General features: G+C 38.3%; 2 protein-coding genes across 4 annotated transcripts in view; both read right to left on the bottom strand.

Moving 5' to 3' along the window:
• Positions 1–14,907, bottom strand: part of psmd1 (proteasome 26S subunit, non-ATPase 1) — a 30,769-nt gene extending 15,862 nt beyond the window's left edge. The window contains exons 1-17 of one of the 2 annotated variants that reach the window (XM_079470951.1): positions 14,482–14,658; positions 13,861–13,904; positions 13,713–13,786; positions 13,462–13,631; positions 13,175–13,383; positions 12,929–13,072; positions 12,819–12,848; positions 12,622–12,740; positions 10,810–10,870; positions 10,583–10,711; positions 10,389–10,477; positions 10,216–10,294; positions 9,922–10,095; positions 9,724–9,835; positions 9,406–9,602; positions 9,000–9,095; positions 66–130 (exon numbers count right to left, since the gene is read on the bottom strand). In XM_079470951.1, coding sequence (XP_079327077.1) covers positions 66–130; positions 9,000–9,095; positions 9,406–9,602; positions 9,724–9,835; positions 9,922–10,095; positions 10,216–10,294; positions 10,389–10,477; positions 10,583–10,711; positions 10,810–10,870; positions 12,622–12,740; positions 12,819–12,848; positions 12,929–13,072; positions 13,175–13,383; positions 13,462–13,631; positions 13,713–13,786; positions 13,861–13,904; positions 14,482–14,497 — 1,808 coding nt within the window. In that variant the 5' untranslated portion in view covers positions 14,498–14,658. Of the gene's footprint in view, positions 1–65; positions 131–8,999; positions 9,096–9,405; positions 9,603–9,723; positions 9,836–9,921; positions 10,096–10,215; positions 10,295–10,388; positions 10,478–10,582; positions 10,712–10,809; positions 10,871–12,621; positions 12,849–12,928; positions 13,073–13,174; positions 13,384–13,461; positions 13,632–13,712; positions 13,787–13,860; positions 13,905–14,481 lie in introns of both variants that reach the window. The other variant, XM_079470950.1, reaches the window with a different exon arrangement.
• Positions 14,908–15,104: 197 nt separating this feature from the next.
• On the bottom strand, positions 15,105–17,192 carry LOC306902379 (uncharacterized protein). 2 transcript variants are annotated; one of them, XM_079470896.1, is made up of 3 exons: positions 16,186–17,192; positions 15,896–16,006; positions 15,105–15,819 (listed from the first exon to the last, which is right to left on the bottom strand). In XM_079470896.1, exons 1-3 carry the CDS (start codon positions 16,871–16,873, stop codon positions 15,761–15,763), a joined length of 858 nt encoding a protein of 285 aa, XP_079327022.1. In that variant the 5' UTR covers positions 16,874–17,192; the 3' UTR covers positions 15,105–15,760. The 2 variants fall into 2 exon arrangements, with proteins under 2 accessions (XP_079327022.1, XP_079327023.1); XM_079470897.1 differs by having other exon boundaries at positions 15,106–15,819; positions 15,908–16,006.
• Between the last annotated feature and the right edge of the window lie 10,732 nt (positions 17,193–27,924).

Genomic DNA, 27,924 nt, shown 5'->3' on the forward strand with positions numbered 1-27,924 from the left:
AAGCACTGGACGAGACAATGGAGAGGGGTGATGAAGGAGACAGGTAAGAACAGATGGCACAATACCTGAACATGATGAACCCAATGGACTCGACAGCGGCTCTCCGGACATCGTCGTTCACGTCACTCACCTGACAATAAGATGGCAAAAGATGATTTAGAGGACAGAGGTTTAACAAGAACATTCCAAGCCTTAGCCTTTTATTAAAGGTTATGTTTTCTTGTGACCTATGACTATAAACGTCATATTCAAGATATCAATATACATAACGTCATAAGTTAATTCATTTCGATATTTATTTAACCGGATTAACTCATACAAGCTAACTGCCAAGAAAATAAACCATAAACCATAGCAGAAAGGATCAGCATTGTGTAAATTTGTCTCGAATAAGGTTTATCCTTAGTGTCTGAATTCGACCCAAGCAAGTTTTTCAATGTTTCATTTTCACAGAAAGTTATAAATTATCACGCCAACATTTTTTTCTAAAAGTTACAGTTCAAACTAAATGGAAGGGATTTATTTGAATTAAATTCAAGTTTGACAGCTTTTAGGGTTTCTCTTTAGTCCGTTATACATAAATGTCGCCCCCTGCTGGAAAAGCACGATTAACTTTGTTTTATTTAACACAATTTGTCACATTCATGACCTGAAATGCTGACCATGACCTTACTATCAAACAACTGATGTAAGATGTAAAAATCTAAATAAATTTGATTTTCAAATGAACTATAAAAAACTATTTAGAATTAAAGCTGCAAGCAGCATTTAGCGGGTTCGAGCACTTTTAAGGCATCCAAAGCATCTTTGCCTTCATCAAGTAGGCCGAGGACTCTCATCCTAAAACACCCAAGTGGAAGATACTCCCAACGCCTGAAAAATTGTAGATACGGTCAGCAACGGTTCACAGACACTACGCATGATTACACACATATGCACATATAGTACACTTGAGGGGAATCATCTTTTCAGGCTCATTTGGTCACATACATTGAAGAAATGACCCTGTCTAAATGCATTGACTAGCTGCCATGTGACTGCTGAGTAGATATTTGGGTTTACATGATATTAAACTGGTGTACATAATAAAGGTGTGTGTTATGTTTAGCAAAACAGCATCTTACAACCAGCCAGACATATTCTATATTTATAGACGTGTAAATATGGAGCAACGTTTAATGTGTAGTGCTTTATATGTCTAACACCTTGTTCCTGTGAGAGAGGAAACATATCTCTTGTCCGATAACCATCATATTTTACATGCTTTTTTAGTGTAATAAGATGTATGATTGTACTTCATGGCAACTCAATTGGATTATTTATTAAGGAGAAGCGAGCTTTCAGGTACACCGTTCATTTGAATATAATAAAGGACCCTGTAATGGTCACGCAAATAAAAAAGTTGAACATATTTTTGATAGTTATTTATCTAGAGAGTCCTGAGAATTGTACTGTGGTGGAAATTTTGAAATCGATTGAAAAACCTAGGACAAGTTCGCAAAAGTAGGTTCTTAACATCACAGATAACTCACAAACTGTTTGATCGACATCAATGGTTCAAGAGCCAAATTTGTTTGGAATTATGAGAGCTTTCATAAGACATCGATAGTTTGTGTAAATGTCAAATGTCACGTGATACACAATTGTTAAGGCAACCAAAGATGTGTACATTTTGCCATTTATACTTTATAGCGCCACCTAGTGTTCCAACACCGCGGTATTTTGTAATTCACCTAGGAGTGATGGTCTTCACATATGTTCCAAGCCCCATGATGATATCTCTAATAGTGCTCGAGTTATGGGCATTTTAATGTAATAGGCTCCGCCTATTTAAAATGTTTACGCCCCAAAGCAACCGTGAAAAGAAATTTCAACTTTTTTTGGATAATTATTTACATTCACACTCCACAGAAGTCATCTGCATTGGTTTGGATCCGATCAAGTAAAAAACCAAGGACCAGTTCGCAAAAGTAGGTTTTTAACATCATCAGCGATAACTCACGAACCGTTTGATCGACAGAAGCGTGTCCAGAGGCAAAGTTGTTCAGAATGAGGAGTGCTATCATATGATGTAAATAGTTTGGGTATATTCAAATGTCACGTGATACACAATTGTTTATGCAACCAAAGACACGTAAATTTTGCCATTTTTACTGTTATAGCGCCACCTAGTGTCCAAACGCCGCGGTATTTTGTAAGTCATCTCGGAGTGATGGTCTTCACATATGTTCCAAGCCCCATGATGATATCTCTAATAGTGCTCGAGTTATGGGCATTTTAATGTAATAGGCTCCGCCTATTTAAAATGTTTACGCCCCTAAGCAACCGTGAAAGAAAATTTCAACTTTTTTTTGATAATTATTTACATTCACACTCCAGAGATTTTATCTGCATTGGTTTGGATCCGATCGGTCGAAAAACCTAGGACTAGTTCGCGAAAGTAGGTTTTTGACATCGTCAGCGATAATTCGCAAACCGTTCAATCGACAGAAGCGTGTTCTGAGGCAAAGTTGTTCAGAATGTGAAGAGCTATCATATGATAACAATAGTTTGAGTATATGTCAAATGTCACGTGATATACAATTGTTTATGCACTCTAAAACCGTTACTTCGCCCCCCGGTGGCCGAATGAGTTCATATTTCTTACAGACCTTCAGGACCACGAGTCGAACAAGCCCAGCGAGTGTCGTTTCGATCGGCCTCCGTTAACCCGGTCTAATGAGTGCTCAAACTTCATTGGCCGATGACCGCCATATTTCATTTGATACGCCACTGTCCTTTTAGACAATCATCGTGCATGACACAAAGACACACCATACCAAATAATAAGTCGATCGGGCAAACGGTTGCGTAGTTATAGCCCTTTTCGAGTTCATGTAAATTATAGCGCCACCTAGTGGCCAAGCGCCAAATCCTTTTTACTGTGACCCCGGACTGAGAGTCTACACATAGGGTACAAGCCCCATGAAGATTGCTCAAACGGTTCACAAGTTATGGCCATTTTAGTCAACCATGGCACTTCCGGTTCAGACGTTTTGGCGCCCCCTAGCAATGGTGAATCGAAATTTCAACTTTTTTTTGATAATTATTCACATTCACACTCCACAGAATTCATCAGCGTTGGTTTGGTTCCGATCGGGCAAAAATCCAGGGACTAGTTCATTTTTATTTTTTTGCATAAAATGCAAATTAGCGGAAAAATTTGCATACCGGAAATGAAATCGGAGATATACGTTTTTTAAGTTTTGAGCCAATGATTACAATGATATAAAACACTTGGGTGTGCAACAAACGGTTTAGGAGTAAAGAGTGCAAACGCGCTTTTCATCGCTGTAGCGCCACCTATGGGCCGATTTGGCTGGGTCCATGTATCTGAGTAGCGACAAGGACTACTACCATCTGACCAAGTCTCAGCTCTGTCGGCCTTACGGTTTAGGCTGCCCATGTAGTTTTAGGGAAGAATAATAACAAAGAAGAAGAAGAATAATAAAACCCACAAATACAATAGGTTTCTAGCCCTACGGGCTCGAACCCTAATTAAAGCTGCAAGCAGCATTTAGCGGGTTCGAGCACTTTTAAGGCATCCAAAGCATCTTTGCCTTCATCAAGTAAGCCGAGGACTCTCATCCTAAAACACCCAAGTGGAAGATACTCCCAACGCCTGAAAAATTATAGATACGGTCAGCAACGGTTCACAGACACTACGCATGATTACACACATATGCACATATAGTACACTTGAGGGGAATCATTTTTTCAGGTTAATTTGGTCACATTCATTTAAGAAATGACCCCGTCTAAATGCCTAATTGCATTGAGTTGCTGCCATGTGACTGCTGAGTAGATATTTGGGTTTACATGCAATTAAACTGGTGTACATAATAAAGGTGTGTGTTATGTTAAGCAAAACAGCATCTTACAACCAGCCAGACATGTTCTATATTTATAGACGTGTGAATATGGAGCAACGTTTAATGTGTAGTGCTTTATATGTCTAACACCTTGTTCCTGTGAGACAGGAAACGTATCTCTTGTCTGATAACCATCATATTTTGCATGCTTGTTTAGTCTAATAAGATGTATGAGTGTACTTAATGGCAAGTCAATTGGATTATTTGGTAAGGAGAAGCGAGATTTCAGGTACACTGGTTACTTGAATATAATAAAGGACCCTGTAGTGGTCATGCAAATGAAAAAGTTGAAGATGTTTTTGATAGTTATTGATCTAGACAGTCCAGAGAATTGTACTGTGGTGGAAATTTTGAAATCGCTTGAAAAACCTAGGACAAGTTCGCAAAAGTAGGTTCTTAACATCATCACAGATAACTCACAAACTGTTTGATCGACATCAATGGTTCAAAAGCCAAATTTGTTTGGAATTATGAGAGCTTTCATATGACATCGATAGTTTGTGTAAATGTCAAATGTCACGTGATACACAATTGTTAAGGCAACCAAAGATGTGTACATTTTGCCATTTATACTTTATAGCGCCACCTAGTGTTCTAACACCGCGGTATTTTGTAATTCACCTAGGAGTGATGGTCTTCACATATGTTCCAAGCCCCATGATGATATCTCTAATAGTGCTCGAGTTATGGGCATTTTAATGCAATAGGCTCCGCCTATTTAAAATGTTTACGCCCCAAAGCAACCGTGAAAAGAAATTTCAACTTTTTTTTGATAATTATTTACATTCACACTCCACAGAAGTCATCTGCATTGGTTTGGATCTGATCAAGTGAAAAACCAAGGACCAGTTCGCAAAAGTAGGTTTTTAACATCATCAGCCATAACTCACGAACCGTTTGATTGACAGAAGCGTGTCCAGAGGCAAAGTTGTTCAGAATGAGGAGAGCTATCATATGATGTCAATAGTTTGGGTATATGTCAAATGTCACGTGATACACAATTGTTTATGCAACCACAGACACGTCAATTTTGCCATTTTTACTGTTATAGCGCCACCTAGTATCCAAACGCCGCGGTATTTTGTAAGTCATCTCGGAGTGATGGTCTACACATATGTTCCAAGCCCCATGTTGATATCTCTAATAGTGCTCGAGTTATGGGCATTTTAATGTAATAGGCTCCGCCTATTAAAAATGTTTACGCCCCTAAGCAACTGTGAAAGAAAATTTCAACTTTTTTTTGATAATTATTTACATTCACACTCCAGAGATGTTATCTGCATTGGTTTGGATCCGATCGGTCGAAAAACCTAGGACTAGTTCGCGAAAGTAGGTTTTTGACATCGTCAGCGATAACTCACGAACCGTTTGATTGACAGAAGCGTGTCCAGAGGCAAAGTTGTTCAGAATGTGAAGAGCTATCATATGATAACAATAGTTTGAGTATATGTCAAATGTCACGTGATATACAATTGTTTATGCACTCTAAAACCGTTACTTCGCCCCCCGGTGGCCGAATGAGTTCATATTTCTTACAGACCTTCTGGACCACGAGTCGAACAAGCCCAGCGAGTGTCGTTTCGATCGGCCCCCGTTAAGTCGGTCTAAGGAGTGCTCAAACTTCATTGGCCGATGACCGCCATGTTTCATTAGATACGCCACTGTCCTTTTATACAATCATCGTGCATGACACAAAGACACACCATACCAAATAATAAGTCGATCGGGCAAACGGTTGGGTAGTTATAGCCCTTTTCGAGTTCATGTATATTATAGCGCCACCTAGTGGCCAAGCGCCAAATCCTTTTTACTGTGACCCCGGACTGAGAGTCTACACATAGGGTACAAGCCCCATGAAGATTGCTCAAACGGTTCACAAGTTATGGCCATTTTAGTCAACCATGGCACTTCCGGTTCAGACGTTTTGGCGCCCCCTAGCAATGGTGAATCGAAATTTCAACTTTTTTTCGATAATTATTCACATTCACACTCCACAGAATTCATCAGCGTTGGTTTGGTTCCGATCGGGCAAAAATCCAGGGACTAGTTCATTTTAATTTTTTTGCATAAAATGCAAATTAGCGGAAAAATTTGCATACCGGAAATGAAATCGGAGATATACGTTTTTTAAGTTTTGAGCCAATGATTACAATGATATAAAACACTTGGGTGTGCGACAAACGGTTTAGGAGTAAAGAGTGCAAACGCGCTTTTCATCGCTGTAGCGCCACCTATGGGCCGATTTGGCTGGGTCCATGTATCTGAGTAGCGACAAGGACTACTACCATCTGACCAAGTCTCAGCTCTGTCGGCCTTACGGTTTAGGCTGCCCATATAGTTTTAGGGAAGAATAATAACAAAGAAGAAGAAGAATAATAAAACCCACAAATACAATAGGTTTCTAGCCCTACGGGCTCGAACCCTAATTAGGGTTTCGAGCACGAAGTGCTGAAAACCTATTGTTTTTGTAAGGATTTTTATTCTTCTTCTTCTTATTATTATTTTTCCGCGCTAAAACGCATCGCCCAGCCCAAACCGTAAGTCGTAGAAACTCGAGACTTTGTCAGTTGGTTGTATCTTTGCAGGTTACTCAGATACAGTGAACCAGCCAAATCGGTCCATAGGTGGCGCTATAGCGATGGCCAATGCGTTTGGGCTCATTGCTCGTAAACCGGATGTCGCACAACAAAGTGTTTGGTGTCAATGGAATCCTTGGCTCCAAACTTAAAAAATGGCTATCTCCGATTTCATTTCCGGTATGCAAATTTTTCCGCTAATTTGCATTTTATGCAAAAAAAATAAAATGAACTAGTCCCTGGATTTTTGCCCGATCGGAACCAAACCAACGCTGATGAATTCTGTGGAGTGTGAATATGAATAATCATAAAAGGAAGTTGAAATTTCGATTCAGGGTCGCTAGGGGGCATCAAAACGTCCGAACCGGAAGTAGCCAGTTTCACTCAAATGACCATAACTCGTGAACCGTTTGAGCTATCTTCACGGGGCTTAGACCGTATATGTAGAACCTCAGTCCGGGGTCACAATAAAAAAGACTCGGTGTTTGGCCACTAGGTGGCGCTATAATAGCAAAGAACTCGAAAAGGGCTATAACTACGCAACCGTTTGCCCGATCGACTTATTATTTGGTATGGTGTGTCTTTGTGTCATGCACCGTGACTGTATAAAAGGACTTTGACGTTTCTCAAAAAACATGGCCGCTATCGGCCAATGAATTTTGAGCACTCATTACACAGGGTTAACAGGGGCCGATTGAAACGACACTCGCTGGGCTTGTTCGACTCGTGGTCATGAAGGTCTGTAAGAAATATGAACTCATTCGGCCACTGGGGGGCGAAGTAACGGTTTTAGAGTGCATAAACAATTGTGTATCACGTGATATTTGACATATACTCAAACTATTTACATCATATGATAGCTCTTCTCATTCTGAACAACTTTGCCTCTGAACACGCTTCTTTCGATCAAACAGATCGTGAGTTATCGCTGATGATGTCAAAAACCTACTTTCGCGAACTAGTCCCTGGTTTTTCAACCGATCGGAACCAAACTAATGCAGATGACTTCTGTGGAGTGTGAATGTAAATAATCATTGAAAAAAAGTTGAAATTTGTATTCATACACGGTAGGGGGGGCCAAAAACGGAACTGGGCGGAGCCTATCACATTAAAATGGCCATAAATCCAGAACGGATTAACACATCATCATGGGGCTTGGAACATATGTGTAGACCATCACTCCGAGGTCACATACAAAAGAAGGTGGCGTTTGGACACTAGGTGGCGCTAAAACAGTAAAAATGGCAAAATTGACGCATATTTCATTACTTAAACAATTGTGTATCATATGACATTTGACATTTACACAAACTATTGATATCATATGATAGCTCTTCTTATTCTGAACAACTTTGCCTCTGGAACCATTTATGTCGATTGAACGGTTCGTGAGTTATCGCTGATAATGTCAAAAACCTACTTTCGCGAACTAGTCCTTGGTTTTTCAACCGATCAGAACCAAACCAATGCAGATGACTTCTGTGGAGTGTGAATGTAAATAATCATTGAAAAAAAGTTGAAATTTATATTTATACATGGTAGGGGGGGGCAAAAACTGAGCGGAGCCTATCACACTTAAACGGACGTTGTTAGAGAAGGATTTGAGATAGCTTCACGGGGCTTTACACATATGTGTAGACCATCGCTCTGAGCTCACTGTAAAAATAACACGGTGATTGGACACTAGGTGGCGATATAACATGAACAATGGCACTAAATAATCTAAATATTCAACGGTTATACATCAACAGGCTCTGATACGCTTTGAAAACAAACGTCTCGGCCCAGGAACTTCAGACTTCTTGAGTTTGAAAGCACCTTCTCTTCAATTTAAAAGCCAACAACAATTAAAACCGGATACTCATTAACGAATTGTCCAAATGATTTGACAGTCAGAAAAATAACGTTCTTGTAGTATACGTGCATGTTTCTGTAACCATGCATAGTTTCTATGAGTTCATACCTGTCATTTTTCTGTGCGCGTGTGTGTGTTGGACTTTGATCCTTCATGCGTGTGTTGAGGTGTGACCCCCTAACCTGTTCATGAATGCACGACTGCTTTTGACTGCCTTTAACCTCGAAACCCGATAATTGCTGCTTGCAGCTATATTTTTCTACAATGTCTGTTGTAATGGTAATGCCATTATTAACGTTATTACGAACTCTGAAATCATATTTGAATAAATGTATTATTTCCACTTATAATTGATACAGTCTTATAAATCAAGAAAGAATTATCATATTTCCCTATATCAAATAAACCATTTTGAATGTACTATAAAAAATGTTTGTAGAAACTACTAGATGTCCCAATTTAACAAAGGCCTAGTCCCGCAACCAGCCTATAGTGACCAAAACAACCGATAGATATCTAGAGCTATAAAGTCTTAATAGTTTTCCTAATAGAAAAGAAATCCAATAAACAAGTTTAAAGCCAAACTACCATAAACCAAGTCCATAATAATGAAACCAATAACTGTTATATAATTTCTGTTGATAATATTTGACTCACAGCCACATGGAGCAGGCGTCTAATGGCTTTGTTGTTTCCAGAACCGCAATACGCCATTGCCACTGTGTACATTCCTGACCGACGCAAGATGGGGTCCTGCAGAGACAGTGAGACAAAACACAACCTTAGTGTACCGTGTGTCTGTACAGATAACCAGAGATGAGTCAAGCAAACAATTATCATTTTTCACAAAGAATTTTCCCTTTTATTCTATGCAAATATTTATACGACAAACAATTGTGCTCGATAGAAATGAAACCAGGATGTGAACTATTCTAAAGACAATACAAAGGTTTGAAACATTTTACAATTCTGACTTTCTATGAGATATAAGACAGGTGCGCTGTATCACAAAAAAAAAAACAACAGATGCCATGCAACTTCGATTACATGGACAAGTGCTCACCTTATCTCTGCAGAGACTATCAATAAGTGCATCAGCCTCCTCCATCCTGCCGTACATCACCATAGCAATGCCGACAGCCAGACCACGCAAGATCTTCTCATGCTGGGTCTCCTGAGCGTATCCCACCATATCTTCAATCGCTTGGGCTGATTTTGAGCCCAACATGACGAGCCCCAAAGCCAGACCAGACGCCTCTCCTGTGACATCATCACTTTTATTGGGAGCCTTAATATTACAGTCCATTTACTAAAGAAAATAATAAATGCCAAGGGAAGCTTTAAAAAAAATCTCAAAGATGTTTCAAAGAGCATCACATGCCTGTTACTGCATCATCTTGATAGAGATTTGATTTGAGCAGATCGTATACATCCTGGCGGGCAGTGCCGAGAGCAGCCAGCCCGAGACCTAGAGCTCCACCATGACGGACAATCTGCGAGCAAAATACAGAAAACATCGTACCTGATTTTTGAAGTTTGGCATCATATTTATTTCAAAGTAATCTCCACGTGGACCTACATCATTACTGGCATTCTTTAGCTGGCTTAGAAGATAGTCAATAATGTCCCCTCCGTGATTAGCATGAATCAGTCCAAGGGCGTATAGCCCACCTCCCTCCTGATAAGCCGAACCGGGTGAGGTATCTTTGGGCAGGTAGGTCGCCATTAACTGTAGAGCTTCTTTTTCATGACCCTGGACACAAATGCAAGTAAACGTAACCGCGAGTCTTCAAGTGCTCCCTATCTTTAAAAAGCACCAGAAATAAATGCACAGATCTCTGTAATTGTAACACAGAAGCAAAGTGATGTAAACCTTGTGAATGACCCCAAGACTAGCTGTGGCTGTGAATTTGGCCCAATTGGTTGCTCTTGCTAGCCATTCCAAATTCTCTCTGGAAAATAAAAAGATTGCGATTATCATCACAGTTTTCTTGAGAACAGAAGTAATCTGTTTGTACCGGTAAGCTTGTGAAGCGCGAGTGTTACCTGAGAAACTGGTCACTTGTCGTTCCCGTGTGCATGAATGAGTTTGCTATGACTGTTGCTGTGTGGCACACTGAATTTCGCACTGCATCCTAAGACGAACAAAAATAAAGGAAATAAACCAAAATGACACGATTCGTATGGGAAGCACAGCATCTGAAATTCAACAATTCCGCTGCATGGCTCTGGTTTCCTACCTTTGTATTTTTAAGAATCATTAGGTCTGTGTTATTATTTCGAATGAGGAACTGAAGATGGAGCTCAATGGCCATTTCGCCACTTAGTATTTTGATCATTTTGGAGTTCTGGTCTTTTGGCTCATCCTTCTAATAAAGAAAAGGTACACAAGTACACTTCAACTTCAAATACATTTAACAGATAGTGGTCATTTGAGGATTTTAACAATTAACAGAGACTAACTTACCGGATCGGTGGTCTTTCCAGCAGGTGAGCTTCCAGCTTTCTCTTCGGTCTCCATGGCATCACTGAAACAAAACCCAGAATGCAAAACATCTTAATGATCTGGGAAACGATAATTAATCATTAATGAAATTTAATTCATCCAAAACATTTTTTCTTTTGATTTTGGAGTCAAATATGATCTAGATGTTTCTTCAAGTGCAAAATTTGTCACCTAACAAAAATCGTGTCCTTTTTTGTCACATCCATAACGTATGTTTATTTGCCTTTTTTTAAAGGAAATTTGATTTTACTGTTTTACCATAAAACTGCTGTTTTTCCTGATGTTTACACTATCAACAAGGATTTAGTCAAATATAAACAAGATGGTTCAATACATTGGCAACCAATACATTCTCTGGCAAACAATACATTCTCTGAGTATTTTTATGTCATGTCCATAACGCTGGAATTACCCTCCATGTATATTTTAAATGATGTACAAATGTTACAGCAAAAATTTATGTCAGCAAGTTTTGGTGCATCATTATATAATCTAATGAAGTACAGTAGGCTTTGCCATCCTGTAATCTCATAAATATTTGAAAGTCTGCGTGAACTGGAAGTTGCGATCGTTTTTACTAGCGTATTTAAAATGGAATTTCTAATGAAGAAATGGTTGATGTGGCTTTTGTCTTTCTCTGTGATTTTATTGTTTAAAAAAAAGATTTTAAATGGATGGAGCTGGCAGCAGACTGACAGTTGAAGGGGAGGAGTTAACGGATGCTCCGCCAAAGCCGTCTAACATACCTCATTTAATATCGATAGTAATTACAGGAAGGAAGTGCATTTTCAGATTTTAACAAAAGATTATGAGGGCACACGAACAGAGAATGACACACATTGATAAACTATCTACAATAAACGCTGCAATATTTCATGAACAAATAGGCAGTGTCATTTTTTATTTCTCTGGGACTTTAAAGTTTTATTCTGGCAACCACAACTACTAGGGATGCACCGATACCACTTTTTAAGGATACCAATACTTTTTTCTTGGTACTCGCCAATACCGATACCTGTTGTACAGTTTTTTTTTGTTTGTGGCAATTTTCTAAGAACAACACAATGAGTCTAAAGAACTTATCAGCATCTTTATTTTTAACAACTTCAACTCATATTATGAAAAAATAAATCAATCTTATGTGCTTATCAAAAAATTTTGGCGACTTTGGCGAAAATATGCGCCGCGTTAACCAATCAGGAGCTTGCTCTAGTAGGGACGTGATAATGACATAGCGAGCGGAGGCAGAACTCTGAAACAACAATGAAGGACTGCGCCTCTGAAGGATCTGATGGACCCAGACATGGCGCCGAACGAGTCTACGTCTATCTTCAGCCTTCCATAGCACATAATGGGCAGCTACCTGCTCAACAAAATCCATGTCCGCCATTTCGCAACAAGACTGGAACCGCCTGCCAGAAGCCCCTCCCATGACGAGAATTTCACTCGCGAATGAAGCGAATTCCACGCGCGTATGAAGCGAGTAAACTCAAAATGTTCAAGCGTCCAACTACACACGAATAGCGCGATTTAGGTGTGAACACTCTATGACATTGTGTCTGCTACGGCAGGTGTCTCTGTGTGCACTGGAACGTTCTGTCAATTACGTCACATGAGGTATCGGTCTTTGGTATCGGGGAATTTTTACGAGTACGAGTACGTGAGCTTGTTATCGGCCCGATACCGATACTGATATCGGTGCATCCCTAACAACTACCAGTCATTTTTAATTCAACATACACAATTACCACTGACATGCTCTTTGCCTCTCACCTGTCTTTCTCTTGGGGGGGCACTGTGCCCGTGTTGGTGGAGCCCGGAACTGCAGGGATGGGCGTGCCGACGGTCCGCAGGTTCTGAATAACTGAGGATAGGAACTGCTGGCTGGCACTCTCATAAAGGTCAAAACAAATCTGATAAGCCATCAGAAGGTTGTCCTCCTTTACCAGCTTCTCCAGGATATCACTTACTGCTTGAGGGTCATGCAGGAAAATCAGACACTATGAAAAGAGAACGAAAATTTAACACAAGAACAGAGAACACAGCAGTTGAAACTAGACGATGGCTCAGGAAAGATCACCTGGCAAACGTTAATGAAGTCCGGCTTTTCCAAGTTCATGTACAGCTTGACGAGAACTCTGAGAACATCATTACGGAACTTCTTGTTCTGCATGAGGGACATGCAGATCTTCAGGCTGTACGCTAGCAAACCACCAATGTCCTTCTGTGGAAAACACAATGTGGCATTAAAAACAGAGGAAACTGTTGAGTGAGAGTCGAAATACAAACACCTTCGCTATCTTCAAAATTTAATGAAGTGACATACTGATTCCAGAATTGTTTTCTCAAAGATGTCCAAGCGTCTGGTCTCCAGCGCGATGCCAATGGCTTGCTTGTATTTGTGATCTCCCAAGCATCGCTGGAACATCTTGTTGACGATTCCTTCCAAACGAGGATCAACGCTTTTCTTCTCCTCATCCTCTGGCAGCTCTGCGTTCTCCACACGTAGTTTGGTGTAATGATCAATACACTTGGCTGGCAAAGACATTTTGAAATTAAGTCGACAGCCAAACGTTTGCGTTTCAGATCATTCAGATGAATATCGTCACCTACCGATGATTGTCTCTACATATTCCGAATCATCGCTGACGTTGAAGAGATCTCCAGCACCCAACGCGTAGTTCAAAGACTCATCAAAAGCGCCAAGGTGGTAAAACACTTTGGAAGCCACAAGTGCGGCAAACTCTCTGCTACGAAAAGTCTCGTCCTCATACAGGACCTCGCTGTCAGAAACAACACACGGTGTTAGAAGAAGAAATAAACTCTCAATAGATTAAATTGTGTAAAACAAATGTGTTACTTACATTTTGTCAACTGACTCGGAAATCTCAGCCCAAAAGTCATTAACAATGGAGTTTAGTTTGTGAAGCGCAAACTCCTTGAAAAGAATAAAATATTATGAATAGCGTGTCAACACGATAAGCAACAATTTAACAGAAACAAGAGGTTTACCTTGAGCTGCGGCTCATCTTCATCCAGGAGGGATATAATACCAGCTGCAATAACAGCAAACACAACATCAGCACATTGCGTTTAAAAGCAATAACACATTTAATGTCATATAATGCAAACATGAATGCATGAATACGGCATCCATCTATGCAAGTTATATCTTTCAGCTTTCTTCCATGTTTCTTTAGCCATCATTCTGTTTGATCTGATCACTCATATCCATCGAGGTTATATTGCTGACATTTGCTGCCAGTGACGTGACAGATTTTTTAAAGAACAAAACTCTTCAAACATTCTTACATGAAGGTTTTACGTTTTATACAAGCATACGAGTGTGAGATCAAACTTTTTAAAAACGTGTTATATAAAGACGTTAACAAAAGCAACCGATACTTTAGCACAGTGAATAACAGGAAACGAAATAAATGTACAAATGTACACATCGTGTTTTAATTACTTAATTGACAAAAGATACGACAATAAAAACCTATTAACGTCTCTTAAATGCACACGCAGAGAGGAAAATACACAAACAAACAAACGAAAATGGTTAACGTTAGCTGTTAGCTGTGACTCAGCTAAATCAAACTATCTCGCGCTCATTCATTCACATTGACTAACCGGCTGAAGTGATCATGGTTGAGTCTGTCTGACAGCAGATCTCCTGCAGTAATATAAACTCAAATATCCAAAGTTAAATAACGTCTCTTTTGTGCTATATAAAAAAATGACTAAAGAGATCGAGGGATCAACCGCTATTATGCATCAGCTCACACTCGTCTGGCAATGAGCGCTGCTGCAGGTGCCCTGAACAATGCCTGAACATTATAACATTCTAGCAATGCTGGCTACATAAACGGATTCATTAAAAAAATTAAAACATATTTCACTATTGTATAGATTATTTTGTGGCCAATGTGACCTGTTTTTTATAACATATTTGATTTCATTTTATTATCAGGAAGGCATTGAAGTGGTCAGCCTTTTGTTGATCTTCTTCTGTGGTGATCGGTAAAGAGTGTTTGATGAAATGGTTGCTCACGCCGCGTAGTGGCGCAAGATGAAAACAGATTAAAAATGTTATCTTTCAGAATGCGGTATAGTACTTTAGATCACTTTGATGAACAAAAATGCTTCTAACTCACAAGATTATGAGCCTGTCAAGGCTTTGAAACCAGTGTTAACCACACAAGTGCGGTCCACAACGGGCCTCGAAATTATTTAAATACAAAAAGTCCATTAAATAAACTTCAATTCAATGTTTTATTATATTATTGTATATGCCCATTGAAAGATGTTTTAACTTCAACCACAAAATAGTGTACAAATATATTACAGTAATATATACACGTTGTTTATATTTGTTTTAGTAAGACAAGCATTATTTGTGAATTTCGGTTTTATTGCATCTGTGGAAGAAAGGCACACAGTGTACCCACAAATATGTAACAATTAATTACACAAATAAGGTATTTATGTATTCTTATATTAGTATTTTTTAAAGCAGAGAATGATTGACACTAAAAAAAAAAAATTAAAAAAATAACACTAAAAATGTTTGCTGATTGAATATGCATATATGGTGCAATAAACTGTATCGTTTATAAAAAAAATGCTATTTCTATATTACAGTCACAGTGTCAAGCATTTCTCACATTTTATTTGACTTCTAACAAACACTATGTTATACAGTATTAATAGTGACCAAATATTCTTCTGCAATATCGATCAAACATTACGAACAATAATGTAGCAGCCTTCTGTTGTCCTCGCTTCTGATTGGCCTGAATCCTAAATAGTGAGTTATAGTGCAAGAGTATATCACCGGTGTCGAACACAAGCAAACAGTTTTGGGCTTTTTTCTCAGCCGTGTTTGTCTATTTGCACAGCCAGCTTCATGTCAGTGTGGCATCGCCCTCATGTTTAATGGAATTCCTTCTTCGGTTGTCTGCGGATTGGCTGCAGAGGAGATGTTACAGATTAATAATTAGTGGAACAATTTATTTATAGTCTCAAATTATAATTATTATCAAACCTTGCTGCCTACTGGAAGTGATGTCGGCCTGTCCTCTGTTGCCCTTTTTGAATATTCCTGGTAAACATGTCATCGCCCAGAATAAACTTCCTTTACTGCCAGGGCTGCTATCTACAACATAAAGGCCAATTGAAACTCATTTTCAATTATGTGTATTATGTGTAAAGTTATAGGCAGTTTTTATTTTATTTGTATATGTCCGAAATGCTAACCAGACAGGCAGGTCTCTACACAATGATGTCTAAAATGTTATCCATGTAATAAACAATAACACTTTGAAAATCGCAGACCTGCAGACAGTGAAGACTTGACTGCTATACAGGCGTTTCTTATGATCTCTTGCAGCACTTCCGGGGCCTTGGTGACGTAACGGCCGGTCCATATGCACTCTTGGGGGTGATTGATAAACACCGATCGCAGTAATCGATCTAATAAATCTACAGATTCGGTACTCTGTGGTCGATTACAGTCCGTGTGAACGAGTCCCAGCAGAGCCGGACAGTGCGCGTTCCTCTTTAATCGGGCTCTCACGTCCTTTAGGATCTCCCGTAAACACACGTTATTAGCTTTATTACACACATACTCATGTCCGAAGATGAATATGATCACGGAGCATTTGATAGATCGCTGCTTTCCGCTGACATTTCTGCTGGAGGTCACGGTTTTACTCTTGAGCGCTTCTGCTTTGTCGCTCTTGGGGCAGCGATGAGCAGGAATCGATGAATGGTTTGATGGATCAGGACCGATCGGGTCAGCCTCTTCCCGGGAGAGAGTTGTGTGGATTTTGAGTTCGCCATTGCTGCTGCCAATACACTCGTTCGTTTCTTCGTGCAGGTTTTCATTGAACATATCAGCGATCAAGTCTTGTAACAAGCCAGCGTCTCCATCGGCTTCGCACCCCGCACTGATTAAATAAACGCTATTTTTTCCACCGATCTGTTTTAGGATTTGCCGGAAATCGTCGCTGTCTGAAGCCATTGCCGGCGCGACTTATTTCAGCGGAGTAGTCTTGTGTGCCTTCGGGATAAGAATAAGGATTAATACGGGTAAAGGGAAAACTTTTTGAGACCTGAGAAGGTGGACGCAAAGAGTCTTCTCCGATTGGACGCGCGCACGTGTGGGTCGCTGTGATGGTCGAAGTTGGACTTGGAAGGCTTCACTGATTGGCCCAAGCCCATGTGTTGGCGGAAGCATGTTCACAAGATTGACAGCTCGCCGTCTGCGCTTGTTTATTGATTTTCTATATTTTGATTTCATTACACACACAAAATGGTGAAATAAACATTTGTAAAGTTTTTCTGTGATATAGTGTTGTGCATTAATTATTGTATACATATGTTCCACATATAACGGCTTGTCAATATGTGACAGTCTAGAGGATGACGATGCACTTGTGTCCTGTATAGTGGTTGATGTGTCAGAACTCAAGAAATGCGGTTTTGAATAGATGTCCCCTGTAGTTAACTCACAGTGTGAAAGGGTTAATGATATACCCAAATATTGGGTAAACAGTGTGCTTGACCTTTAAACAGTACCGACGACACAAATGTCCTGCATAAGTTTACACAATAATCAGTGTTAGCAAGTATAGTAAAATCACTGAAATTGCTTTTGTCCTTACAATAGCAATTTATAATCCATTATTTTATGTTCTCGTGAAATGTCATCAGTACCCTTGTCAAAAACATCTATAAGATAAGTAAATTGTACAGGATTTGTATTAGAATTTCTAACTTATTTCAGATCCATTATAGGATATACTGTATATTCCTTATTTTGTAGGATTATTTTAGGATAATGTAGGATTATATACTGTAGGACAGAACATAAATAGTTTTTATCGATTTCAGATTCAATAAAAAATGAGAGAATTAGGTTCTCACTTGTGCGCGTGTATGAACTGAATGTACTGTATGTCAAATGGAAAGCTGTAGATGTCCAGGTTACAGGAACTCACATGGAAAGGAAGCCCATCTGCTTTGCCTGTGTTGTAGAAGTATCTGGATTCATTCTACAACAGAAAACGGGAACGTATCACAACATTTGTACTTTCAATAACCTTGAAAGGTTACACAACACAATCTCATGCCATTTTTTATGCCCTCGAGCCAACCGACGAGCGAGACCTCGTCATTACTCTTGCGATAGTGAGGTTTAGGTGTGTCTGTTTGTTCACGGTATTTCAGTGATGGATGTTATGTAAACGGTGGATATAACGCTGGATTCGGAGATCGTTTGAAATTTATTGGTGGCGCGGCCCCAGTGCTAAAAGATGCTGGACATGAACTGCACGCGGTAAATCAGACTAAGTCATACATCTGTGTTTTGTTGGCATGGATTCATGTGATGATGTGTTGCTTTTGCTCGTGCTGTAGTTCCGTCCCATTCACCTCTGTTTTTCCGGAAATAATCGTACAGCTGTTTCTCCCTTTTTATAAATTTGATCACACTAAATACTCTTCGAAGATACGACGTATGCAATACTACTGTATAGGCACTCAAGATTAATATGATATTGACAGAAACTGCCTGTGATACACGATCTTTAACCTGCCCGTCCCACAAAAATCAAACCAGTTTTTTCAAACAGTTTTCAAACATCAATGATCGTAAACAAAGATTTTAATATAAGTAACAATATGCGACACAGCCGTTACAAAGAATGGCGAGGATACGCCCAATATGGCCGCTCTAGTGTGATTTTTGTGTGTGTGAATTTTAGCTCAATTTAAGCTTAGCAAACCAAAGTTATGATACAGTTCATGTCATGTTTAATTATTGATTGGAAATTTGCCGTTTAAATCTGATTTTTGCCTGCGTTTTTAGAAATAGCTGCCTTCCCCCATTCAAGCAGATAGGACTGTGGACTTGCTATGACATAAATGGCTGCCCAGAGGCGTTGCCGCCGAGTGGCACCATTACCATAAACAGACTTTGTCATAACACCAAACTCTAAAACAGAGATTCTTTTCAGTTTGGTAGAAAGTGCTTGGAAAACATTTGAGATAACATTTATAACACTAATTCAACATACATTATTGAGATGCACCGGTCATGATTCCGCCTTCCTAGAAGATGTATCTCGTTCTGGCCGACGGGATCATGACAGCCCCACTTGTGTTTGTGCCTCTTTTTTTCCTCTCCTATTTAATGCCCCTGTTCCTGTCACCGGGCCCAAGTGTGTTTTGGACTTTTAGTTATTATTCGCTGTCTTTTGATTTCAAATTTTTTCTTGTCTTGTTCCACTTGAGGAAGCCAAGTTGCGTCTCTTTGGGGAGGGGCACAAGCCCAACTGTGTTTGTGTTGGAAGCACTTGGCCATTGTTTGTGCCTTGTCCTCTCCTGTCTTGCGTCTTAGCTCCGCCCCCTTGTGTCCTTCAGTTCACGCCCTTCCTGTTATCCCCTTTTGTTCCTCTCCTATTTACATTTAGCCGATGTTTTCATCCAAAGCAACTTACAAAGACTTCAGGGAGAAATAAGCGATATGTCATACAAAGAGCGATAGTACAATAGGTGCTAATACAAAGTTACTAGTATCAACAAAAGCTAGACCACTACCTGTTGAGAGAAGAGGGTTAGTGTACTTTTTTTCATTTGTCTGTCAAGTATTCACCGAAGAGATGGGTTTTAAGTCGTTTTTCGAAGGTTGTGAGAGATGTGGTTGACCGGACCGCGTTAGGAAGACTGTTCCACCAGGAAGGAGTTGTGAAGGAGAATGAACGGGAAAGCGATTTAATGCCCTTATGAGAAGGCAATACAAGACGCCGTGAGTTTGCTGAACGCAGGCTTCTTGATGGGGTGTAGAAGGGTGTGAAAGTATGCCAGTCCAGATCCAGTGATAGTCTTGTAGGCAAGCATCAGTGACTTAAATCTGATACAGGCTATTTAATACCTTTGTGTTTGCTGTCCTGTGCTGGATCATTTCTTCATCCCCGTCTTTTCCTGTTGCCCCTGGTTTGTCTTTAAGTTAAGTTTTAGGTCTTGAGTTCTGTCATGTAAAACGTATATTGCTCAGTTTTCCCCCTCTAAGATTTTGAGTTATGTTTTGTCCTTGTCAAATAAAGTGTTTTTTTTTTGGAGAACTGTCTGCATCTGGGTTCTGTTCCTGTCAGTTTCATGACAGCCCCACTGCTCAACACAATGCTTGAAATGCAAGAAATTGAAAACTGTCAAATTTGAAAACGCAAGAAACATTACTAAGGCATCGATGAACAGTGATGTCACAAGTTTGTCCTGCATAGCAAACACACATGGGTTAACTACCTGTAAACAAATAAAATGATGCGTCATCAATTCTGATTAACACGTTTGATCGTTGTGATAATCTCTTTATTATAAATCTGAGCATGATGAGAAACATTGATGGAGCAGTTTTATGTGTATTAGGCATGACATTGAAAACCATGTATATTTATAATACACTTGTATTGCAAGACACACTGACCTTCCAGCAGAAATGAAGAAATGTGCTTTTAGAAATAAGCAGGACTTGCCTGGCTTTTAAACATGCACGTGCTGCCATATCATGACACACGTGTAACATGCTTAGACATTGACCATATTTCTTTCAATAAATGAGTAATTACAAGAAACTAAATGAAATTCAAATCTTTAAACTCAAATTTGACGTGCGTATTAATTTCAAACTGAATGAAATAATGACGTTCTAATTGCCCTTTTTATGAAAGACAGGACTATAAATAAAGACGTTTAAATGCTGGTGTAGATTGAAGACAAATCTTCAGTTTTTTCTTCCAAAACTGTACCAGTACATCCAGAAGATTATTATGGTAATGAAGCTGACAGAAAGGAAGATAACATATGAAATGAAAAGAAATCGATCGATGATCTCGCCCAGGTGAATCCACTCTTTTGTGTTCTGATCACTTGAGAAATGTTTATCCACATGATGACGGATGGTGAGTAGATTTTCATGTATTATACTCAGTTCCTTCAGTTCTTTCTCTGCCAGGTTTAATGATGATTCGGCGTGTTTCTCTTGCTGTCTGATTTGATTTATTTTATTCTCAGATGAAATGGAAAAGGTGTCACTGTTTCCCACTGAAATTGTAAATAAAATGTGTTTACAAAGTGTAAACCTTAACTGAATATGTATGTTAAAATGTACATTTACATGAAAACATTTGCATGAAGGGTTTTACTCTGCTACAGTGCAAATGCGGCAACTGCATAATTTGTCAGAACTGTGACTGAAATCAGGTCTTTTAAGAGGCTTTCTGACCGAAGGAACCATTTGGTAGTTTCGGAACGACTTGCCCGAAGTACCCGCTTTCTGTTGTGTTTGCAAAGCAGGAACTGGAGAGAATTTTTGTTCAGGACAATATTTTTGGAGAAACACGTTCCAGGATAGGAACGACCTGTGACGTGAGCAAAGCTTTGACTGGACGAACTTCGGTTGTTTGTCGTTATACAACGGACGCATTGAAATGACGTTGCTGTCGACCGGATTTTGTCACTAAATAGTTAATTTTGCCGGTGTTCCTAAACTTATCTGGTCGCAAAGCGAATTTAGTTTATGATCTGTCCTGTGACAGGTGGAATTATGCTAAATGGTTCATGTTGTTTTAGTTGTTCAACAAGAGCTACCTTTAACAAAATAAAGGAAATAATTGATTTACTTTATGCAGATTTTATGCAGTTAATATGAAACTCACTTTGAGTGGCAGAATTTTCCTCTGAAGATTTATTTCCCAAACAAATAAGTCGGGCAATGTAATGCAGAAATAAAACTTTGAGCCAGTTTGGTAGAGGGGGATAGTTGCTTGAGCCACACAGAATATTAGTCACCAGAATTGTTTCCAGTAAACTAGCCACCATCAACGCCAGACACAGAGAGAAGAACACATCTGTAGAAAAAGACACAATTCTTCAAGTTATTTTCCTTATAATTATGGACTTCTTTCTTGGTCTCAGAATCGAACATATTACAATTAAAATAAAATACTACATAAAAATAATTTATTTATAGATTTTTGATTTGCTATCACATTGTATAAATGTACAGTACATTGTATTATTATACATTACTACCCCCTGTAATAAAACACATCACTCTCATCTTTTCTATATGGTTCCCACAGACCCGAATATCACACAAGGGTCATATAGACAGACATTCACTATTAGAAAAAAGCATGTTTTCTATAGAAGTGGTTTCTCAAACTTTTTTGTCTTAAGGCACCCTTTGTCGTCAGTCCATCGCTTTGTGGCCTCCAAATCAAGACTTATAATCGTAAAGAAGTTTAATTAAAAATGTCTATATTTCATAAAATGCCCTAAAATCTGTGGCTCCCCATGGATCAATCTTGGGGCCCCCACGTTTGAGAAGCACTATAGGTAGCTTTGAGCCTCACTGTACCCTAATATGACATTTAAATATATTTGTGGATGTATATATTATGAGCATATTTTAACTGACTTATTATAGGGATGGTGTTTCCTGTAACAGGGAGCAGGTCGTTCATGAGGAGGAGAAAGACGGTGTAGCCCAGGATAAGAGTCATTTTAAAGGCTGATCGATCCACATTCTGAGGCGGCAGGAGGAAGCTGAACAGATCCACAGTGATCATGAAATAACTGGGGATCAACAGGTTCACCACGTAAAGAGTCGGTCGACGCCTCAGGACAATCTGACAACCAACAAAGGTGACATCAGACTGAATGTTAACACCAAGTACACAGGTTGAAAAATTAACAAGTTAAGTTGACACAAACATGGTAAGCGAGTTCGTCCCAGCTGTCCAACCCATCAAAGTTAAAGTAGGTGGAGTTTTTGGGTCTCCCGGCCACAATGTCTATCAGTTCCCACTCTCCTTTAGTCTCCATGTAAAATAGAGATTTCCTGAGTGTGTCCTCGGCTGGCTCTGAAAATAATAACTGAACGTCTCTCTCTGGAGGGAGAAATGAGGGTTTGTTAATAGAATCGATTATAGATGAGGTGAAAAAAAGATAGAAATGAGTTTCACTCACTTGTGTGCTTGTATGAACTGAATGTGTACGTGCAGTTTTGAATGTCAAATGGAAAGCTGTAGATGTCCAGGTTACAGGAGCTTATCACGTGGAAAGGAAGGCCGTCTTCTGCTTTGCCCGTGTTGTAGAGCGTAAGATAATAAGTGTTTGGGGTTTGATTTTCATTCATGCTACAACAGAAAACATCACACCATATAATTTTCATCATATCCTGCATGTTTATTAAATCAGGGGACATTTTGGAAATAATGTTTTGAAGTATCAACATAATGCGAAACATTAAATTGTCAGAAATTTTGCTAAAAATAAAAAAAGAATAAAAAAATTATATTCTGACTGTGCACCTGCAATTGCAAACAGGACTTCCCTCTTTTCTTTCATGTTGAATTTAATGTTTCTTTTTTGTTGTAATAATTCTGCAGTAATTATAACAATAACTTCTTGTTCTATTATTCCTTTCCTGTTTCACACATGGCTGCAAAATGTATTATGTACTATGACATCATGAAGGATGCATTTTCGTATCTTTCACTTATTGCATAATAATGTTGTTGTCTTGTTTTGTGTTTTGATAATGTGGTTGTCTCTCTTTTTCTCTTAAGTTTGCCGGTTTTGCTGTTTTTAAGTGGGTAGGTTTGTGTCACTTTCACAAATTGAATATTAATGTTTTAGTGTTGTAATGAGGTTTCTCTGTGTTATAGGCTTGGTTTTACAGGCAGGGTTTAGAGTCAGAAGTAAGACTTATTATTAAATTAGGACATTGAGGTTTCTTATAGTATAAACGTGGCTGGTGTGCAGTGACAAAAAAAATGTGGCGTAGAGTAAAGTGATTGACGGGTCGCATTACAGTACTGCGAAAGGATTATAGATGGTTTCAAAGTGACAACATAAACAAATGTTACTGTGCATGTGCATGTTCGTGGGCTGTACATAACTTCGGAAACACATTAACAAACAATTGAGTGCCTGTAGATTATTTCTGATAATAAGCAAAAAAAACGTTACTTGGCTAAACTTGTCTCTCCAATATTTTTAACTTGGACTCAGATACATAGCTCAAGTGCTAGATGTCAATGTCCCATACGGTTTCTTCAAATGCGACCAAACTACAGTACCAATTCAGCAAATTGTTTATTTAATAAAATTAACATAAAAAAAAATCCACAAATCGTTTATTTAATATGAAGATTAATTAAATAAAAATCTTAATAGTTATATTATTAGACACTTGCCAAACACAGGCCGGAAGTTAACTGTAGTCCAGGCGTGCACCCGATGAAACAGTGTATAATCCAAGTTCACAAAATGCGTTTAGATTATTTAATTGATTGTATTTTTTATGCTTACAATTCATTGATGACAAGATCCGGACGCCAGAGTTTGTTCCTTGGCAGTGTGATTCTCTCTGTTCCACATTCAACTGGATCCCAACTCAATCCTTCAACCTGCCAGTCCTACAAAACTCAAAAATCAAACCTGTTTTATAAACAGTTTCTATAAAGTATTTATTAAGTATAAATTGTGATGCTTAGAAGTATCATGCTTGGAATTCTTACAAACCACAGCCAAAGAAATGTGTCCAAGATTTGAGCTTTTTCATCCTAAAAAAGGAAAAACATTCACACTTTTAAAAAGTACAGGGGTGTGTTTCCCAAACAACCACATAACTCGCTGGTTAACCACCATAGACCGATGCATCATTTGAGAAACTAACTAGCTACAGAAAACATTCGCAAACAATAGAGTGCCTGTAGATTATTTCTGATAACAAGCTAAAGAAGCCAAGAAGAACCGTTACTTGTCTCTCCAATATTTTTAATGAACTGCGATAGTTAAGACTACGATACCAAGCTTAATCGCTAATACGAATTCTTTAAAACTACAGGACCCATTCAACAAATAGTTTTTTTAATAAAATGAACATGAAACTAAATTACACAAAAAGTTTATTTAATACAATTATTAAACAGTAAAATAATAATATATGTACACATATATACATTTTAAGTTTTTAACATAAATTAAAATTAATATGAATTGTTTTATTATTAGGCACTAGCCAAACAGAGAGCGGAAGTTAACAGTCCAGGCACGCGCGTCCGATGAAATGGTCTTTGGGGTAAAGCGGTGGAGGTCATGTCATCCGTCTCCCTTTACTAACTGCAGTGTTTGTTTATAACTGTTACCAGGGCAACCAAAACTAGGAATGTGTTCTAACAACATAATTGCGAGAGACGGGCGACCAACTAATTAAAATTTCCATTCATAGACTTTCTTGGAACATGCAGTACAACATGATTCACAGACAGAAAGCCCATCAATGTCCTGATGGTTAACCAGTACTGATTTCTTTTCAGTTACGAGGCACTATTGTATCATTTTCAACGCTACTTTATTGAGTAATATGTCAGGTAACAGGGATCATTTTATAGTGGCATTCTTTTAAATGTGATGTTACAGTAGGTGTATCATTCATTAACTTGCTCACCACGTCTAAAATGGCATACATAACAAATCCCAGGGAGATTTTAGTAGGAGTCTTTAGTGTAATAACTGGTCGCACTTCAGTTTTAGTGAATGCCGTTTCTCTCAGGGCTTTTAAGAGTGACTCCGGGGTGGGCTGAGAGCAGTTTATACCCTCCACAGGTCTCATGAGAACAGCTGTGAAGAGTTAAAGACATTAATAAAAATCTAAAAATGTCATTATGATAACTGATGAATAAACTGTTTGATCTTACATTGCATGAGAAGGTAGATGTAGATTGAAAGTTGTAGGAACTTTGCAGCCCATGGGCTAACCTGCAATGACAATTATAAACATTGATTTCATTGTTTTTCTACTTTATTCAGATTTTAGACAATATGGTTGAGAGTTTCTTTGGGTCTAGATATGAAAAGGAACATAAAACATACATATAAAGTGCATTTTTACAAAAACAAAACATCATTGTTCATCACACAAACATCACACAAAAAAATCATTGCAGACATCATTTTTTTTATTTCTCAGTGTATGTCTTTTATTTGGATGCCACAACTTTAAATCCTCACACTCTGCGTTCTTACAGCATGATTTCAAATCTAATGCATCGTACGAACAATAAAATAAGTCACAAGTAAGTGTCACAAGTTTGCTTATTTGATAAAGGGACAGTTTATCTTGAATGATATCAGACTTTTGCACTCCACTGTTGTCTAAATTTCACCTACTTTTGTTTAGTAAACAGCTGTAAATGACAAATGGAGTGGGAATCATATGAATCTGATCTACATATGATGGATTGCAAATGTACATTTTATGCATTTGGCAGACGCTTTCATCCAAAGAGACTTACATTGTACTATACTATATATTTGTTTCTGAGTATGTGCAATCCCTGGAACCCAACCGATGATAGTGCGCCAAGCTCAAACAGTTTACACTGTAAACTTTGCGGTAGTTTTGCAGCCGGTTTGCCAGTAACTTACTGTAGATTTCATTTACAATTTTGTTTTAAACATTAACTTACCCAGTTCTTATATTTTACAGCATAAAACAATACTATACATCTAGGTAACTTTTATGTTACGTGAATGAGTCATAATTTAAGAAGTTTTAAATAGTTTGACTAGAAAACAAAACAAATATACTTAAGAAGAATTTTGTCTCTTTTTGCTCATTTTGAATCTCAAAAGTCAAAGTGTTTTAATTTGGCTTTAAGTAAAGTTGAACTCAAATTAATATTAAGTAGTAATTCAATCTACAGTAAATTGCTGGCAAACTGCTGCCAAACTACAGCAATTTTCAACAGTGTACGAAAGGTACGATTTACCTGTTAAAAATAAAGGTGCACAAAGTGCCATAGAAGAACAATGTTTAGTTCCTGATGGAACCTTTCAGTCAACAATTTTATAAAAGAATGCTTCCTTTCTTACTGTTTTATCGTCTGTCAAATCTTTTTAGACCACAACAAACCTTTATTCCAAATGAAATATCTGTGGATGAAATACAGCCATACAAAGAACTTATTAAGAACCGTTTCATTTTAAGAGCTAAGATCAAGCTATATAGTACATGAATAAGTCAGACTGTACTGTAATGCTACCTTCACCTCTTTACTTCAGCATAAATTATGTCTTAAAGCACAAAGCAATGAACTGTTGACTGTCATATTAATTATCTAAAACTAACCAGAACCCAGTCCACTTTTCAATTTCTAAATCTTACCTTAAGCGTTGACAGAAGTTTTATATCCATTAAGCTCTTGGTTAATGTTATGACTATCAGAGCCACACAGATTTTCATTTGACAACAATTTCTCAGTTTGACAGCTGATGTGTTAAAACGGTGGACATGTATGGTAAATATGACAAACGAATTTGCGTAGTCAAATCTGAAGGAAGGCCTGTGATGGAATGCTGCAATCAAACTTTGGAGGACAAAGAGTTCGTGGGAACACAAGCCCAGAGATGCAAAACACCTGTGGGTTGTAAAAAAATCCAGACTGATTGAATGTGGATTTAACTGGGATTTCACTATGGTATTGAGCTTTTGTCGTATCTAAATCTGTGGTAAAGAAACGTGACTTTGTCGAAAAGTGTGGTGTGGATAGAGAGAAAACAAATGATATAGCATGATCAGACACATTATTCTATGTAGGTATGAAAACTGTCGCTACACTGTCAACAATAATGTCTGAGATTCATATTTTAATAATTTCTTATTTTTATATAACATCAACTAAACATAACACAGCACATAATACAGTTTATATGTAAGATAGCAATTATCATTAAATATGAAGGATTTCCTATTGTAGTTTATTGTTGCATTTCTCTGCAGTATTTTTACAGTCTTGAAATTTCTAAACAAAGAGACAAACTGTGCAACAAGAAAGTTCAACCAAGCAGTTTTGTTTATTGACACCTTTTGACTAAGAGAAATAATTTTTTAGGAAAGAATTATTATTCAACTAAACCATCAAAAATAGGGACAAATCAGTTTATATTTGCAGAAATAAATAAAACAGCTACAGTATCTCTTGTTATAAGATTTCAAAT

The sequence above is a fragment of the Barbatula barbatula genome, assembly GCF_947034865.1.
Source record: "Barbatula barbatula genome assembly, chromosome: 13".
Classification (NCBI taxonomy): domain Eukaryota; kingdom Metazoa; phylum Chordata; class Actinopteri; order Cypriniformes; family Nemacheilidae; genus Barbatula; species Barbatula barbatula.